The 15674-nt window shown below is 41.9% G+C and overlaps 1 protein-coding gene across 2 annotated transcripts in view; it reads right to left on the bottom strand.

Moving 5' to 3' along the window:
* Positions 1 to 15674, bottom strand: part of prkdc (protein kinase, DNA-activated, catalytic subunit) — a 37464-nt gene that overhangs the window by 6094 nt on the left and 15696 nt on the right. The window contains exons 32-70 of one of the 2 annotated variants that reach the window (XM_074621430.1): positions 15434 to 15660; positions 15135 to 15343; positions 14299 to 14431; positions 13936 to 14094; positions 13472 to 13675; positions 13146 to 13334; positions 12803 to 12907; positions 12489 to 12656; positions 12220 to 12347; positions 11858 to 12065; positions 11441 to 11619; positions 11182 to 11350; positions 10961 to 11026; positions 10807 to 10870; positions 10393 to 10541; positions 10151 to 10291; positions 9832 to 9951; positions 9566 to 9709; positions 9219 to 9370; positions 8525 to 8656; positions 7894 to 8005; positions 7504 to 7628; positions 7185 to 7334; positions 6757 to 6930; positions 6337 to 6435; positions 6006 to 6216; positions 5726 to 5900; positions 5395 to 5598; positions 5165 to 5280; positions 4871 to 5002; positions 4556 to 4735; positions 3463 to 3674; positions 3138 to 3276; positions 2839 to 3027; positions 2331 to 2555; positions 1998 to 2106; positions 1519 to 1621; positions 1267 to 1429; positions 1001 to 1175 (exon numbers count right to left, since the gene is read on the bottom strand). In XM_074621430.1, the coding sequence (XP_074477531.1) occupies positions 1001 to 1175; positions 1267 to 1429; positions 1519 to 1621; positions 1998 to 2106; positions 2331 to 2555; positions 2839 to 3027; positions 3138 to 3276; positions 3463 to 3674; positions 4556 to 4735; positions 4871 to 5002; positions 5165 to 5280; positions 5395 to 5598; positions 5726 to 5900; positions 6006 to 6216; positions 6337 to 6435; positions 6757 to 6930; positions 7185 to 7334; positions 7504 to 7628; positions 7894 to 8005; positions 8525 to 8656; positions 9219 to 9370; positions 9566 to 9709; positions 9832 to 9951; positions 10151 to 10291; positions 10393 to 10541; positions 10807 to 10870; positions 10961 to 11026; positions 11182 to 11350; positions 11441 to 11619; positions 11858 to 12065; positions 12220 to 12347; positions 12489 to 12656; positions 12803 to 12907; positions 13146 to 13334; positions 13472 to 13675; positions 13936 to 14094; positions 14299 to 14431; positions 15135 to 15343; positions 15434 to 15660 (6039 nt within the window). The remainder of the gene's footprint in view (positions 1 to 1000; positions 1176 to 1266; positions 1430 to 1518; positions 1622 to 1997; positions 2107 to 2330; positions 2556 to 2838; positions 3028 to 3137; positions 3277 to 3462; positions 3675 to 4555; positions 4736 to 4870; positions 5003 to 5164; positions 5281 to 5394; positions 5599 to 5725; positions 5901 to 6005; positions 6217 to 6336; positions 6436 to 6756; positions 6931 to 7184; positions 7335 to 7503; positions 7629 to 7893; positions 8006 to 8524; positions 8657 to 9218; positions 9371 to 9565; positions 9710 to 9831; positions 9952 to 10150; positions 10292 to 10392; positions 10542 to 10806; positions 10871 to 10960; positions 11027 to 11181; positions 11351 to 11440; positions 11620 to 11857; positions 12066 to 12219; positions 12348 to 12488; positions 12657 to 12802; positions 12908 to 13145; positions 13335 to 13471; positions 13676 to 13935; positions 14095 to 14298; positions 14432 to 15134; positions 15344 to 15433; positions 15661 to 15674) is intronic. The other variant, XM_074621431.1, reaches the window with a different exon arrangement.

Here is a 15674-nt window from a genome sequence, read left to right as displayed (position 1 = left end):
CACTTAACTGTATGTGCATGTTGCTGTGACTTAAGTTCTAGTTGAAAAGTTTCTTCAACTGTATTTCTTAATTGGTTCTGTTTCCAAATGTTTTTATGGTCTTGTGCTGAATGTTTCTCTAGCAAAATAAGGGTCTATAGACTGGTCTTTGTCCATTACATGTACTATCTCACCACTGTCATTTTAAAATTACACCGATTGCCCACAGCGACTCATGACTGTGGGTCAGTTATTAATGGGAGTGCATAATTGCTAAATCACATTTTTGCTGGTAGCCTTAAATTTAAAATCCATATTTTTTAAACTTAATATAAATGTAACTGTAACTAACCCACCTAATGTAAATTACCTCTAGCTACCTCTAAATAAGCCTTAAAAAGTGTGAAACTTAAATGAAAGATGTCTTGTTCCCTAACAGCATTCATTTCTCCACGTACCAGCCTTACAAACTTTGAAATGTTGATATTAATTAGTTGACACCCTGAATGGTTCAATTACTATAATGCTTTAGTGCTAAAATGCTTAAAGGTACCTGTGGAGGTTTTGACCACAAGAGGCGCTATGGAGCAATGTTTTTTGCTAGCGAGTCGTATGCACACGAGGATGCACATGCACTAGAACGTAGGTGGCACATGTCAGATTCTGCCACTGCTTTCACACTACTCTGCTGATCGACAATTGATGTCAGTGCAGTATCAACAAACGTAGTAATGCACCAACAAAGGCAGCGAAGAAGATTATTTCTAGCAAGCAAAGGTGATTGTAAAAAAAAAAAAATTTCGAAAATTTGCTTTGCAAATGTTTTGTGAGGAATGAAATGCACTAAATACACAAAATGTGTTTTGGTTGTGTAACACTGAATGTAAAGATAACTTTTCTTTGTTTACAAGAAAACTTCACAGGGCACCTTTACAAATACAGTATTGACGTTGAGGCTGTCTATCATTCTCTGTCGTGTAATATCGTAAAGATAATGTACAGGACTCTTTCCCCTGCTTACCCAGGAGTGGGATAGTCTTCATCATGGAACTGATCTGGTCCACCGGACCCTGGGCCGGGCTGCGTTTATGGTTGTAGCGGCTGAAACTGTGGACCCACCGCAGCAACCAGCCTCTGTTTGTTTTGGCTTCTTTGTGAAGTTCCTTCAGCAGCTTGGTGGCCACAGGGAAGTTATTCTGAAAACAACATTTGTGTTTCAAAGGTGAGTTTGTAGTTAACATGTGACATCACAAAAAAAAAAAGTAACTTCCAGAGTTGTTTCTTCACCTGCTTCCACGCGCTGTCGGCCATTTGTAGCTTCATGTTGAACTTGCAGTCATTTACTAATGTGTCAATGTCGCCTGCTGGGTCTTCTGAACCGTCCACCTCCATGCTGTCACTGGGAGCGTGGCCTCTCAGCTTTACCCTGATCTTGTCCAAGAAGAAACATCTGAAACGTAGAGATCGAATTTGACACCGTGTCACAATATACATATTCACACTCACAATACAAGCGAAATATTACTCTTTTTTTCATACCGAGATGTAATGATATCATCCCATAAATTCACTGGATCCGCTTTAGCATCAGGATACCGCTCAGTCCATAGTCTGATGAGCTGCTTGAGGGAGCTCACAGACACTAACGAAGGAAACACAATGAAAGTTACTACATTTGGAGAGTGGGACAAAAAAATTGTTTTATTCAAAGTATTAAATAATGACAGTTGCAGGAAAATTATTCTGCAATTCTTGCAAAAAAAGGAATCAGAGAAGAACCGTCTAAAGCTGCAGGCAGTAGCTTGCAGGAAATACGCTAAAAAGTTATTTTTATAAAATAAGATTGGTTGTTTTCCTTTCGGCAGAATGAAATCTTGCAAATACCTTTAGGAGCACAGGGGAATACAGAGGAACATGCTTTTTCACAGATTATCTGTCCCATGCACTACTGTCAGGATATAGTAACAGTTTCATAAAAATAATGGATATTCACACATAAAGATAATATCTCCGCTCACCCTCTCCTTTAATGAACAGCAGGAAGTCCTGGATTTCAGTCAAGGCCTGCACTGACTGCAGGATGGTCAGCCGACTTTGAGTCAAGAGGGTATCCACACTGGAGTAATTCTACAGGAGGCAAAGACATTTTGACTGAATCTGGAGTTTCAGATCCAAATGCATTTCTGTATATTCTTTGCCACTTCACCACATGTTTCCAGGGAGATTTGAAGTATGTATAACTTATATCTACATATACACAGTACATACACAAACTTTTTTTTTGCTTTTAAAGTAAGGATGAATTTGTAACGATCTAAGTCGTTCTAAAACTCGGAGGTGTAACAGCAGACCTGCATGAAGAGCTGCATGGCGTAGTTGGTGTAGTATTTTGCACGGTCGTAGTCCTCCTGCAGGATGTAGAGCAAGCTGAGCTCTTGGCTGTAGTGGCTTTCCAGCAGCTTTTTGCGCTCCTCCACCTTCATGGCTTTGTCGATGAAGCTGAGAAGAGTTTGGTCCGTCTCGCCCATCTGCAGCTGCTTCAACATGCTGCGAATCATGTGCTGCAGGTACATATCCTGGGACGAACGCAAACGTGAGAAAAGCATTACAACATAGGACTTAAAGGACAGCTCTATTTCCAGTGATTTTATCATGTTATGATATGCTACAGAATTCTTTCCTTTTTTTGGGTTAAATATAAGCTTAAAATTACCGTCACAGTATTTTATTACTAAAGATAACTGAAGAGCCTGGGGGGGGGGGGGGGGGCGTTTTGGTTGGAATCCAAACCTGCAGGATGTCAGCCCTCCCTGGTACATGACTGAGAATCCCTCGACTGCGAAAGGTTAGACCTAGTACCTGGTAGAGCGGCTCCGACCACATCCTCTCGAGGTTAGGTGGGGAGTTTTCATCGATGTACACCGTGGAGCAGTACTGAAGAGACTTCCACTCAGTCAGCTGACTGTAGGCCTCCATGGCAGCTATTTCCCAGAAGTCCTTCTCAGAGTCAGCGGGCTCATCATCACTCCAGTGCTCAGTGTTCAGAGCCTGCCAGTATGGAAGAGAGTATACTACAGTGCCACACACACAGCTAGCATATTGTAAAAATGGCACCAATAAGCACTATGCTAGATTTATTGTATTGTAAAAAACTATACCTCATTGTAGAGCTTCACAGCTTCTGCAAAGTCAGTGTTGGCTTCAGCTTGAAGCGCAGAACAGGTGATCGACTTGGTCCCGACTTTACCACCAAAGATGCCGCGCACGACATCATAATCCTCCAGAGATCTGTAAAGCCTGGAGAACAGAGGAAACAAGAGGAAACATGTGATGTGGCTCCTGACAAAATAGGCAGGGACAGAGGTAAGGTACGTGAATGTGTTCATGTAACTGTCTTTTATCATGGTGTTGTCCTCATAAAATAAAGTTAAAGTTATGTGACTCAGCTCCGAACATTCAGCTGCACGCTATAGCTGCCTGTACCTTGCTAGGTGGATCCATTTATTGGTGTCTGGGGGGATATCTTTGCGTCCTCGTGACCGCTTGGCGGGAGGCTCATTCTGGCCGCCGGTGGCGTGCAACAAGCCCTCCTCCAGCAGCAGGATGCCCGACGGCTGCTGGAGACTCATCAGGCAAGTGGAGCTTATGGCTGCTGGATCGATCTGATGCAGCTCCTTATGCTGGTGGCACATGTCCTAACAACAACACAACCAGTATTAACTCAACCCACTAGCTTTCAGCTTTAAACTTTATAGTTGGACTTTAATAATCAAGCTACAAAATAACAAGGCACCTATAGTATTATTGGAGCATTTGCCTTTGCAAATTTCACGCCTTGCTACTTTGTTATCTGTTCTACAAGAGGTGGACAGTCTGATTTCACTACAGTTGGACTAAAAACGTATTGCATCATGACGATGTGTTTTTCTATAAATGCAAAAATCACAAATATTACTAGCCTTTGGCCAAAAACAGCATAGCATAGAAATATACATTATATACAGAATAGAGAATTATGGAGGAGACATCGTCACCCACGGCAAAGACTATGCTTCAGAGGAAACTGGAATATTAATGCAAAAACCCTAAAATGGTAAATGGACTTGGACTTATATAGCGCTTTTCTAGTCTTCCGACCACTCAAAGCGCTTTAAACTACATGTCAGCATTCACCCATTCATACACTGATGGCAGACACTACTAAGGTGCCAACTTTGCCCATCAGGATCTAATCTAAATACTCATTCACACACCGATGGCTATGCCTTCGGGAGCAATTTGGGGTTAAGTGTCTTGCTCAAGGACACATCAACATGTGACCTGGAGCAGCCGGGGATCGAACCACCGACCTTCCGATTGGTGGACAACCTGCTGAGCCACAGCCGCGCAAACCTATGTAAATATAATACTACTTACTGGCCATGAATACAGTATTATTGTGGATGTAAATGTAATCAGTGTAATTAATACAGGCACTACTTTCATTTTGACACTCAATGAATGGCACTGTAATTTTTCAACAGAATCAAAATATTCAAATAGTTCATTAATGTCATACATCTGATTAAGGTCATACCTGCACACATGCTATAAATGGAGGGAAGCAGAGGGTGCTCTTGCTCAGGAATGTATTCATGCTGCACCGCAGCTCCTCTTTAATCCTCACGCTCTCCCCTTTTGGTTTGTGCGTTTCCATTTCTTGGAGGATTCCCGCAAACAGGGAGCTGAACAGCTGTTTGGCTAAAATTGGATCCCTCTGAAGGAACATGCATAGGCAAAAAAAACAAAAACATTAGCTGTGATCAAAGCTGTTTGTACCGTTTGTATTCATTTATATTTACAGCCTGACTGCTTTGTGTGACGGACACAGCAGCAGCCGGGGCAGTGTTACCTGGGCGAGTGCTTGAAGGGGGGCGATGAGGCTACTGTACGGGATCTGGATATCTGGAAAGTCTCCCACTCTGTAGTTACGATAGAGAGTCACCTGAGCCTCTTTACGCAGCCTTTGATCGGCTTTGTCTTCCTGTGGGACACCCAACACAACCACTGATGGTTAGAGACGCTGGCAGTTTGGAGAAGTTAGCCACAGTAATCAACCTTCAAGCTATTTTGTGCCGCCAGCCAGTCTTTCACAAATGAATTGCACTAAGGATAAACATGGATCAGCTTATTGGCCGTTTGATACCTTTTTCTGTCTTTGTTGTCGGATCTCTTTATGCGCAAAAATCAAGCTGACTTTCTCCTGATCCTTGAGAAATCTGCGTCTCAATCTTAGGATGTTACTACGCTGCTCGTTTGCTGCTGTAGACATATAGACAACACAAGATATTCACATTAACACAATTCCAATTCATTTGAACACTTGGAAAGTGCTGCATATTTAAACCGTTGGGTATTTCCTTGTCAGAGACTCACCTCTAGTGCGACTGTCCACCTCATCGGTTGATGCAGTGAGGCGCCTCAGGCCAAAGCCTTCTCCTACTGGTCTCCTCGCTGCAGTTTGCCTCTCTGCTTTCTTATCAAACACCAACAATGAAGACAGAGACTCAGAGCCGAGTGTGTACTCTGCTAGTGTGTCCACACTGCTGCCCGTCAGCCAGTTATATGCTGTACGTCGACCTGGGGGAAAAAAAGGTAAATATACCTGAATTAACCTGCAAATTCTCTGACTGCAAAGCCACAGGTACAGCACACACTTCTACCTTTAGTTCTGCTTTAATACCAGCATATTGAATCATGGCTGTACCTGCTGTTTGGGTTTGGCTGAACTCTAATGTGCTCTGAGTGGCTCGGAGTTTCCCCTTCATGCTTCCAGACTGCGACGCTGCCACACTCTCTGGGCCTTGAGAGCTTTGGGTTTCAACAAACATGGGAGTCATCACTGTGCTCCTGAAGCGCCAGTTGGAGTCAATCACATAGTCCTACAGAGAGGAGAAGTGGCTCATCAATAACATACAAATACAAATCTCAAGTTTGAAATCTTTGAAACTGAGGGAGAGAAATAAATGCTGCAGATTTCAGCTGACCTGGAAGGTACACTCTGACAGCGGATACTCAAACATGTTTCGTTTGAAGTCGGGACTCTGGCTGGTCATTTCCAGCAGCAGGTTGGTAGCCAGGCTTAAGAAACACCTTTCTATTTGACAGGAGTACAGAGAACGGAGCACAGACAACATCCGCTCCAGGGTCGCAGTGGGGAGGCGTTTCTCCTGACTCCAGAAGTTACGAACATAAAGCCTGAAAACACAATGGACAGGGGTGTTTTTTTTTGTTACAACACTGAATATTGTGTCGTGAATTGTTCAGATTACACCTCCCTGCGTAATATAAGAAAGGATAGAAATAGTGGGCACTTACTGAAGGCCTTGGTTTTCTTCAGCGAGTCCCTGAAGGAGTGTTTCTTTAGCTGCATTCAAAACCTCGACTGAGGTGTTGTCTTCCATGCTCTCTGCATCACTGCAAGAACAAACAGTATATCACTGAAGTCCACATCAGATAAGCAACAGTCAATAGTCACTGCACATGCATAATGCAATCCAGTGAAAATAAAAAGCAATATAATAAAAGTTATGCTGGAGAATATGGACTATTTGCTAGGGCTGCTATATGGAATTTATTTTGCTTCACATTGGTAGATTGTTTGAATTATGCAGTCACCCCTTGGGTTAAACCAGAAAAAGTTATTGAAAACAATGATCTCTTATGTGGTAGCTACTTTACCGAGACACAAAAGTGTGAAATTTGTTAGAGAACAGAAGACAACATGGCTCAGAGTACCTGTAGTTGTCCTGGATCCACATGAGGATGTCATACATCCTCTCTCTGCACACCGGTGAAGGATGGGAGATGAAAGCCGTCACGGCTCCCAGCAGCTCCTGAAGCTCAACTGGAGTCAGACGGGCGATGATCTTGTGGATGATATCCAGACACATTCTCTGCCTTGCTTCATCCCTGAAGAGTAATGTGCAGAAACATGGTCGCAGCACAAATAAACACTCAAATGTGTTATTCATTTACGTGAGTGACATCGCCACTTTAAACCATCTGCAGCTATCACAAGACATGCTCAAAACTTTAGCACCGTTTGTGTAAAAGCATGCTGGGAGATTTCCTGCCAAATCTACGTAGAACAAACTACAATGTAGAGTACAGGCTAGCAGGGTTTGTCAATCCAGATCACGGAGGGGAGTGTGGTCAGGACTCACCTGTGGCCCATCATCTGGATGAACCCCGTGGTCTTCAGATGCAGAAAGATGTCTGGGATGACATCAGCTCGGCTCAGCACACACTCCAAGCAGTTAGTCTTCAAGATGCCGTGCAGCTTTGGCAGGAGGGAGAACACATGGTTCACGAACCTGAAACATTTAAAATAAAGCTGCAGTTACAATAAGACTTAGACGTGTTAGAAAAAAATACTTAATTCAAAGTCAGAGGTTTATTTACATACAGTAAAATTCAACGTGTTGATTAATGAAATTATTTATATTAGAGGGGAAATAACATAAAGCAGAAGTACAAACTCACCGATCCATAAATGGAGGAAAGTGCTTCGACACTTTGTTCAAGCTAATAATGAACTTGTCATCCAGGTCTTTTTTCTTCAGATTTGTTATCTTGATTGCAGCAAGACTGAGGAGCTCTTGACGATGCTGAGACAAGAATCAAACATGAAAAAAAAATAAAAATCGGACATTCATGTAATAAATATAATGAATTTAAAATAAGAGTATTGCGGATATCAGATAACATTTGAAGAGGGATATACATCTAACTTACTTTACCAAGGAGTTAACTTATAAATAAATATTCTTTTCCATTTAAACTCTTTTCTATTGAGGTGCTTTGAGCTCTCCTCAGACATAAACATAAATGAAGTGTAATGGTAATTCAACCAAACTGGGGGAGGTCTCATACATCGTCTGTTTCAGTCATATTCTTCAGGACAAGGCCGATAATTTCAGCAGCAGCAGCGTAGACGTCTTTATGCCTTACGAAGGACACGTTGTTGGTGAGAGACTCGATGTACCTGAAAACACACACAAATGATTAAAGATACTTAGCTATGTGAGCTACAGCACAAATGTATATATGTTTCAAAAGAAACCACAAATGTCTGAATATACTGCTCTGTTTCTCTTTCTGGCGGTTGATTTAGTTCATCTGAACTTGCAACTTAAAAAAAGATTATTTGTATTAGATGGTAAATGGACTTTTCTAGTCTTCCTACCACTCAAAGTGCTTTACACTACATGTCAGGATTCACCTATTCACACACACATGCATACACTGATGGCAGAGGCTGCCATACAAAGTGCCACCTTTGCCCATCAGGATCTAATCTAAATACTCATTCACACACACGGCTATGCCTTCGGGAGCAGCTGGGGATCGAACTGCCGACCTTCCGATTGGTGGACGACCTGCTCTACCCTCTGAGCCACAGCCGCCCCAAATTAGCAAATTTGAAATGATGGTTTCAAACAGTAAAGCTGTCAGGTGACGCGTTGCACAGTGTGTTGCCATTTAGCTACACTATATATTTTACCTGTCATATTCAATTCCACATGAAGCATCGTAAGCAGGGAGGTTGTTGGCCAGGATGATTCCCAGCAGCTGGAGTCCAACGGAGTTGTCTTTGCTGTTTGGGTCGATGCCACGAAATCGATCGTATATCAGACTACAAGGGCAAGAAAAGAGATAAAGTCAAGGACCTGTACTATACCATTATATTTATAAAATACAGAAAAACATGCTAGTACACTACCACATGTACTACCAGATCTCATACACCAGCCAGGTAACAGAGTGGGTGTATAGCATGAGGAATGAGCAATTTTCCATCTGGCTTTGAAATATCACTTGCTTTTTGTAAATTGGGTCTGTTGTTACAAAATAAAAGTTTTTAACTAATTTAAACAAAGACAAAGTTTTGGGTTTGTTTATCTATATTTCACGTATAGAAGTCAGGACACCAGCTAAGAAAAAAACATGGACAAGTAGATGCAACAACTTTGTGTGTAACTGGGAGAGAGTAGAGAAAGGGAAGAGGGACAAGCTAATTCCAGAAAGCCCTGTGGTTCAACTACAGCCTATTTTCACAGAGCATTCCTCCTCCCTGAAGAGCTTTTAACCTTCAGGGAACATGCAGCGTGTCTGTGTCCTGAACTGGCCATTCTCACTGAACGACAGGCTTGTGTCAAATGCATTTCAATTATTCAGTGAGAGTGTGAAAGATCTACCTGTAAGGCACATTCAGACAGTCTTTCCAGCACTCTACCAGAGTGCGAATGATCTCAAGGTTGTGGCGGAAAACTGCCCTCTTGGAGTGGAAGCTATGCTTCATCAGGAACTCTAACAGCCGGTTGGCGAGCACCTCATCTCTGGGGTTACCCTGGGACAAAAGAAAAGATCGTTATTTTATATGATGATAAAATGCAACAATAGTTTAAAAGAAAACTTGGAGATACTCCCAAGCTGCTATGCCATATGTTGGAATTTTTTATAATAAATGGTTATATACACAGACCGTGACAAAAATGTATTAATTATTTATATTTGCTGTCTTTAAAATGTAAATATTAGCAACCTTGGGGCTGGCCAGGCTCGTCCAAGAGAGCACAATGACGATAATATCCACCACCATGAAATGGATCCCCTCTCCTCCGTTGTTTCCAGAAACAACGACCTGCAGGAGCGGCCCCAGCCAGTGCTTGGCATATGGTCGGAAAACCTGGAAAGATCAGAACAGCAGACGTTAAATCAGCAGCATTATGAGGTGTCACATACGGGTAGATACAGTATCAACGTATTTATGTATTTTCAAAGAGAGTAAGTAACTGGATGGACATTTACCTCCTCTGTGTTGATGATCAGCTTTGAGATGAAGAGTCGAATATTCAGAGGTGTTGCTGGATTCGCTAGTTTTGTATGTAGAAATTTCATCCATGGAGGAAGTTCACTAGGCACGTTTCCCTGTTTCATCAACAAAAGAGAGAGCATTTTGAATGAAGTTCCAGAATAATATTTGTATATGATTTCATTCATTAAAGAAAGTGACTAAATCACTGCAATTTATGTGATGTAAAAATATCTGATTTGATATTTTGAAACATTTTTTTCTGTCTCCAAGATTAAATATAAACCTGCTTTATTCTTCTTCAGCGCCACTGACCTCTTCAATTGTGGGGGTAATCTTGTTCCTCAGCATGTGTCCAATAAGAGCCGTCATGGTCACCATGCATTCATGCTGATTCAGCTCATCCATTTCTAGATCCACCATTGCATCCTGGGAGGGATTTGCCTCCTCGGTCTGCTTGATTTACAAACATACCAACCATGTTTAGACCATCATATGACACCTAAAGCATGTCATAAGCTCAGTGCAGTTTTATAAACGGAAACAGAAAGACTGACTCTTTTTGCAACGGTGCGTCTGTGTCCTTCAGGGTTTTGGGAGCTGAAGGAGAAGCTTTGGACGCCAGTTGAGAAATCAAACTGACTCATCTCCTCGCTCAGGCTGCTGTCGGCCATGTAAGACTGGGAGGACAGGTACACCGGCGCGTCTGTGGAAACCAAAATATAAATCTCATGAACATCAACTTAAAAAAAACCTGTGATAAAATACTGGAGATGCTTTGACCTCTATGGCCGCCTAATTATCTTTGTTAAACCCATCACATCCCATTTCATGGACAAAGCAGGGCATTTTCATTGGATTAAGGCAAGTCTAATAATTAAGCACAATTTGGGGTGCAGACAGAGCCTGCTGCAAGGTCAAAAGATGTCCAAATTATAAAAGTTTAAAACATTGTTGGTAGCAGTAAATACCTCCACTCTCCTCGCTCACTTCTTTTCGAATCAGGACGTATTTCTTCTTTCTCTCAAGTGGGACCTGCAGTGGGGAAAACATAAATGAATAAACCATGACTGCATCAACTCAAAGTTTAGTGTTAACAAACAGGTATGTTACAAAAAAACATACCTCAATTTCAATTGGAAAGTTGTAAGTCCTTTCAACATCGATGATGTTCTCCAGAATGAACTGATTCTGGACAAGGAATGAAAAACACAATCAGTCAAGTCCTCCAATCACTTAGAGAGACCACCATTCCTCTCTTCCCATGGATTAGACAACACTAAACATGTAAGAGTAGTTCAAAAATGAAAGATGACTGCAGTGCTGAAGTGAGTTGGATACGGTACCTTCTCTGGTTTCTCACTGAAGAGGAAGCCGTGGTAGAATTTGGGCTCATTGAAGCTGCAGCTGATGACGGCGATGGCACAGTTGTACGCGGCACAGTGAAAGTGTCTCCTGAGTCCAAGGAGCTGAGTCTCACCAGCCATGTTCTCAGTGAACGCTTCGAAACACGACCTAATTGAAATAAAATTATGGAAGAATAAGGACATTTTACATCACTGTTGTGTCACTTCTTGAATTTTTAAAAGTGTTGGGGAGTCCTACTTGATCAAGGTCTTGGACAGCTCGTTCCCCTCTGTTTTGTCTAAACCACAGTAGGCTCGATTAATGCGGGACTCCTTGGAGTAAACCTCTTCTTTGGGAAGCCGAGAATACAGGAGCTCCATCAGCTTGTAGCAGCCGTCCTTCTTCATCAACTGGATCTCAAATTCTGATTCATTTGACTGAAATTGATAAATAAATTAGCCTTAAAACCGGTTTCCAATGTGGTCTTCTGATCTAAATAATACAGCACTAGCTCTGGGCTGTTAGGACAATAAAAATGTAACTGCCAAGTGTTTGATTAAAAGCTGAAAAAACATTACCATTAAAACAAACAATAAAATCACACTTACAGCTATTAAAGTATTTATTGTTCATCTTCAAATATTCCCCTAAATGTGACAATGTTAAGAGGCAAACCTTCGTGAAGCGGCTGAGTACCAAGACGATTATGTCGGAGACATTTGCCACAAAGAAGTCATTCAGGGCCTTGGTGCTACAGTGGGAGGCGAGAGGCAGCAGGACCCTCTCCATCATGGCCTGCAGCATGGAGCTCATCGGCACATCGCCCTGCTGGATCACCCCGTATACTGTACACAGGAGCTGCTGCTGCCGCTCACTGCTGGACCTACATGTAGTCAGACATTGACAAACACAGGGAGTGGACACAAAATAAGCGACTCCTGTACGACCTAATGCAATTTAAGTAAGAAAGAAAAACAACGCATGTGTAACCGTATTGTCTCCCACGAACGAAGAACGGTTGCGAAGGTTTTACTAACCGCTTAGCGATTCTTTGAAAGCAGGTTTGGAAGGACTCCTCCATGATGTGTTTTTGATCTCGACACAGAATCCCTGCCATCAGTTTGAGCAGGAGTGGGCTCTGAGAAAGCTCCAGGGCATCCAGCAACTAAAAAAATTAAAATAAACGTACGATTGGTCCAGCATTACAACCTCCCAAGCACCAAGTAAAACCTGTCTTACATCATTAAACCTACAAGAGAAACTTCCCCCGTGTCATCCTCCTTACTCTCCAAAACACTGACGTTACCTTTCGGATACAGTCCATGTAGTTGTTACGGTGAAGCGAGCCCTTAGCGAACTCGTCAGACTGCATGGGGAAGTGGGACGCTACCAGGGAGTCGAGGGCTCTCTGCAGCTCAGCCAGTGGCTCCTCTGGGAGGGTTGTGAAGAAGGGCAACACCAACAAGGCCTGACTCTGAAGAGTTGAGGGAATCCAACAAAAGAAAAGTACATTACTTTGTTTATTTGTATTGAGTAAGTCAAACAGAAAAATCGTACAGTAATTTGAAGTAATCCACGACACTGACTGTGTTTAAACATACTGTATATCCTTTCCATTACCTTGAGATTCAGCGGCAGATTCATGTCAACCAGCAGCATAGTGAAAACGGAAAACACCGGTCTGAACGCTTCATGGTTGATATCGGAGCAGACAGAGGAGTCAATCTGATGACAGAGGGAAAGAAGTGTCCATGAAATACATCAACATCAGAGGAAATAAGAATAAACAAAGGCTAAGCCTGTATTCTACTGCATTTTATTGTTTTTTCCGGGCCTGGCCACATAAATGATGATGCTTAGGGGTGTTAATGTATTCATAAATCTGGCAGTTACAGTTCCTAGTTAATGAGAGGAAAACTGTTTTTCTAGGGGACAAGCAGTAGTATCTTCAGCTTCTTAATACCTGTAGGAGCTTGGAGAGCAGCAGCAGAGTGGCAGTTTTGCTCTCTGGGGTTGAGGAGTGTCCTTCCCACCACGCCTGCAGGCTATTCCATCTTCTCAGCACCTCTTCGACCAGCCGTTGCCCCTGAGTCTTCCTCACAGAGCGCTCTCTGAAGCTGTGGTCCAGCATGCCATTAAGCAATACGCTCACCTGATGAAAAATAATTAAACAACAGAAAAATCCACCTCACACACAGGAAAACAAGAATGTTCCTTTACAGGTGCTACCATGCCAAAACGTTTGTTTCTGAAATTCAAAAATGTGAAAAAAAAAGAGGACAGAGCTACCATGCTGGGGTTTTGAGAGGAAGCTTTCATGAGGCGTGGTACTGTGGTGTCCAGACATCTCAGCAGCTCGGTGTTGATGGTCGCCTGGAAGAGGCTGTAGAAGTACTCGCCGTGCGAGAAGCTCAGGAAGTTATGGCTGTGACTTCCAGAGATCGGCACAGAAAGCATGATGGTGTTCAACAACAAGTCCACCAGCTGCTCGCTCTGCAGAGACAATGCAATGTACAACAGGAGGCACTTGGTAAACTCATAGAAGAGAAAAACTTTCATCATATTCATTTGTGTTTATCAGAGATGTTGATAACCATGATACATGGTGTCTAATACAGCCATTATCTGTTATGCTACATTCATTCAAATTTTTTTTGCTGTAGTCAGTTCACTTCAGCTCCAATAACTCACCGTAGGTAGTTTAAATTTCATCTGATTTGATCAAATCTAATCCAAGTAGAGGAAGCACTGACCTGTTGACTTAGAGAGAAGGCAAGCTGAAGCAGGCCATCTGCCAGACTCTTGGTATTTATGTCCAAGGATGGAAGTGCCTTCCTGTCCTCGCCGGGTGCTATTCCTTTATACACTGTCATTAGAAGTCGGGACCCGAGGGATTTGGCATAGGTGGCATCCTTTAACACGACAAGAAACACAAAAACATACACAAAAAAAGTGTGACTGCTACTTTATTGGAGAATATGTAATCAGCACTGTAAAATAAAATCTACCGTTTTATAACAAAGTCAACAGGGCGTAAAGTAAAATGTTTAATATTAATGGCACATCTGGACAAATGAAAAATGGTGCTGCAAATATAAAACTTATTGTGTGAATACCTGGCTGTGCAGAATGGAGCTGAGGAAGTCGGCTTTGTGGATCTGCTTACAGGAAGACAGAACCATTTGCATCTGGTCATGGCAGCACAGAGTGCTAGAGTGGTAGAGATCTACAGCACATAACTCCTCTACACTAGAGACATCAATAGAAAACAGAAAAAAAAACTGATTACTGATGTTGATAATTGCACAATCATCACAATCATTATGGTTTCAGAGAATGCAGATGGGAGCAGTGGATGAGCGAGTTTGGTTATCGAAGCTGGGACTGATCTGAAGGTGATGTTTCACTACAAGTGTAACTATTAGTTCCTTGGATCTACTATGAAACATACAGACTCAACTTCAATGATCTGCACTAATAATAATAATTTGTACTATTCAATTCTGCTGTCTATTTAGTATTCATGAATATGTTACACATATTGCACAATAACAAAATAAAATTGCATGTGGCTTGTCTTGTATGGAATGCCATGTAAGTCAATATTAAATAAATACCTGTGAAATAAATAAATATGGCTATGGAATAAATCTGAGATAAATCAATGAGGCAATAAATACATAAATACATGTAAATATAAATACACATTTAATTATTTCAGAAGACTTTTATTTCATAATGCCACCAAAAACATCCACCATATCCACCTGAAATAAATAAATAAATGTATATTTATATTTACATTATATATTTATTGCCTCATTTATTTATTTATTTCAGGATTCATTTCAAAGGCATATTTATTTATTTAATATTGACTTAAATGGCATTCCATCGTCTTGTTCTCTAAAAGTGAACTTAAAATGAGAGCATTCAAAGATGATTAACGTACCTTTTACGGGAGATTTTTGCCCGCAAACTCCCTTCAAGGCGAGTGCGGTAAGGTGAGGCCAGCAGCGCCTTCAGTAAAGGAACACATACTTCTGGCAGGTTCTTCATCACCTCAACATCTGCCATGTTGAAACCTACAGTGGACGGCTCGCACACCACCAGCGCAGTCAGCTCAAAGAAATCAGAGACAAAAATGTCTTGTTCCAGAAGCTGTGAATAAATTAAAGAAAATAGTGAGGGAAAAAAAAGAAGGAGAATAATGGCTTTCTTTATGTCAGAGTGTCTTAAATTCAGTGATACCTTCCAAAACTCCTGGTCTCCTTTGACAAGAATCATGGCGGCGAACTCCAGCAGGCGGACAATGATGGTGCACTTGCTGAAGTTGTACTGCTCCACCTCTCTGGGGCTGAAGTGAGAGGTCTTCTTGCCGAGAAGGAAACAGCTCTCTGCTGCTGCCAGTTCGTGAGTTGCCAGCTCAGTCAAAAAGAAACGTACAGCTTTCAGAAAGCTGGATTTCTCTTCGGAGCCTTGACAATGAAGG

This window comes from Sebastes fasciatus, chromosome 21 (genome assembly GCF_043250625.1).
Source record: "Sebastes fasciatus isolate fSebFas1 chromosome 21, fSebFas1.pri, whole genome shotgun sequence".
Lineage (NCBI taxonomy): Eukaryota > Metazoa > Chordata > Actinopteri > Perciformes > Sebastidae > Sebastes > Sebastes fasciatus.
The sequence above is the reverse complement of the archived record's forward strand: the minus strand, read 5'-3'. Positions and strand labels throughout refer to the sequence as shown.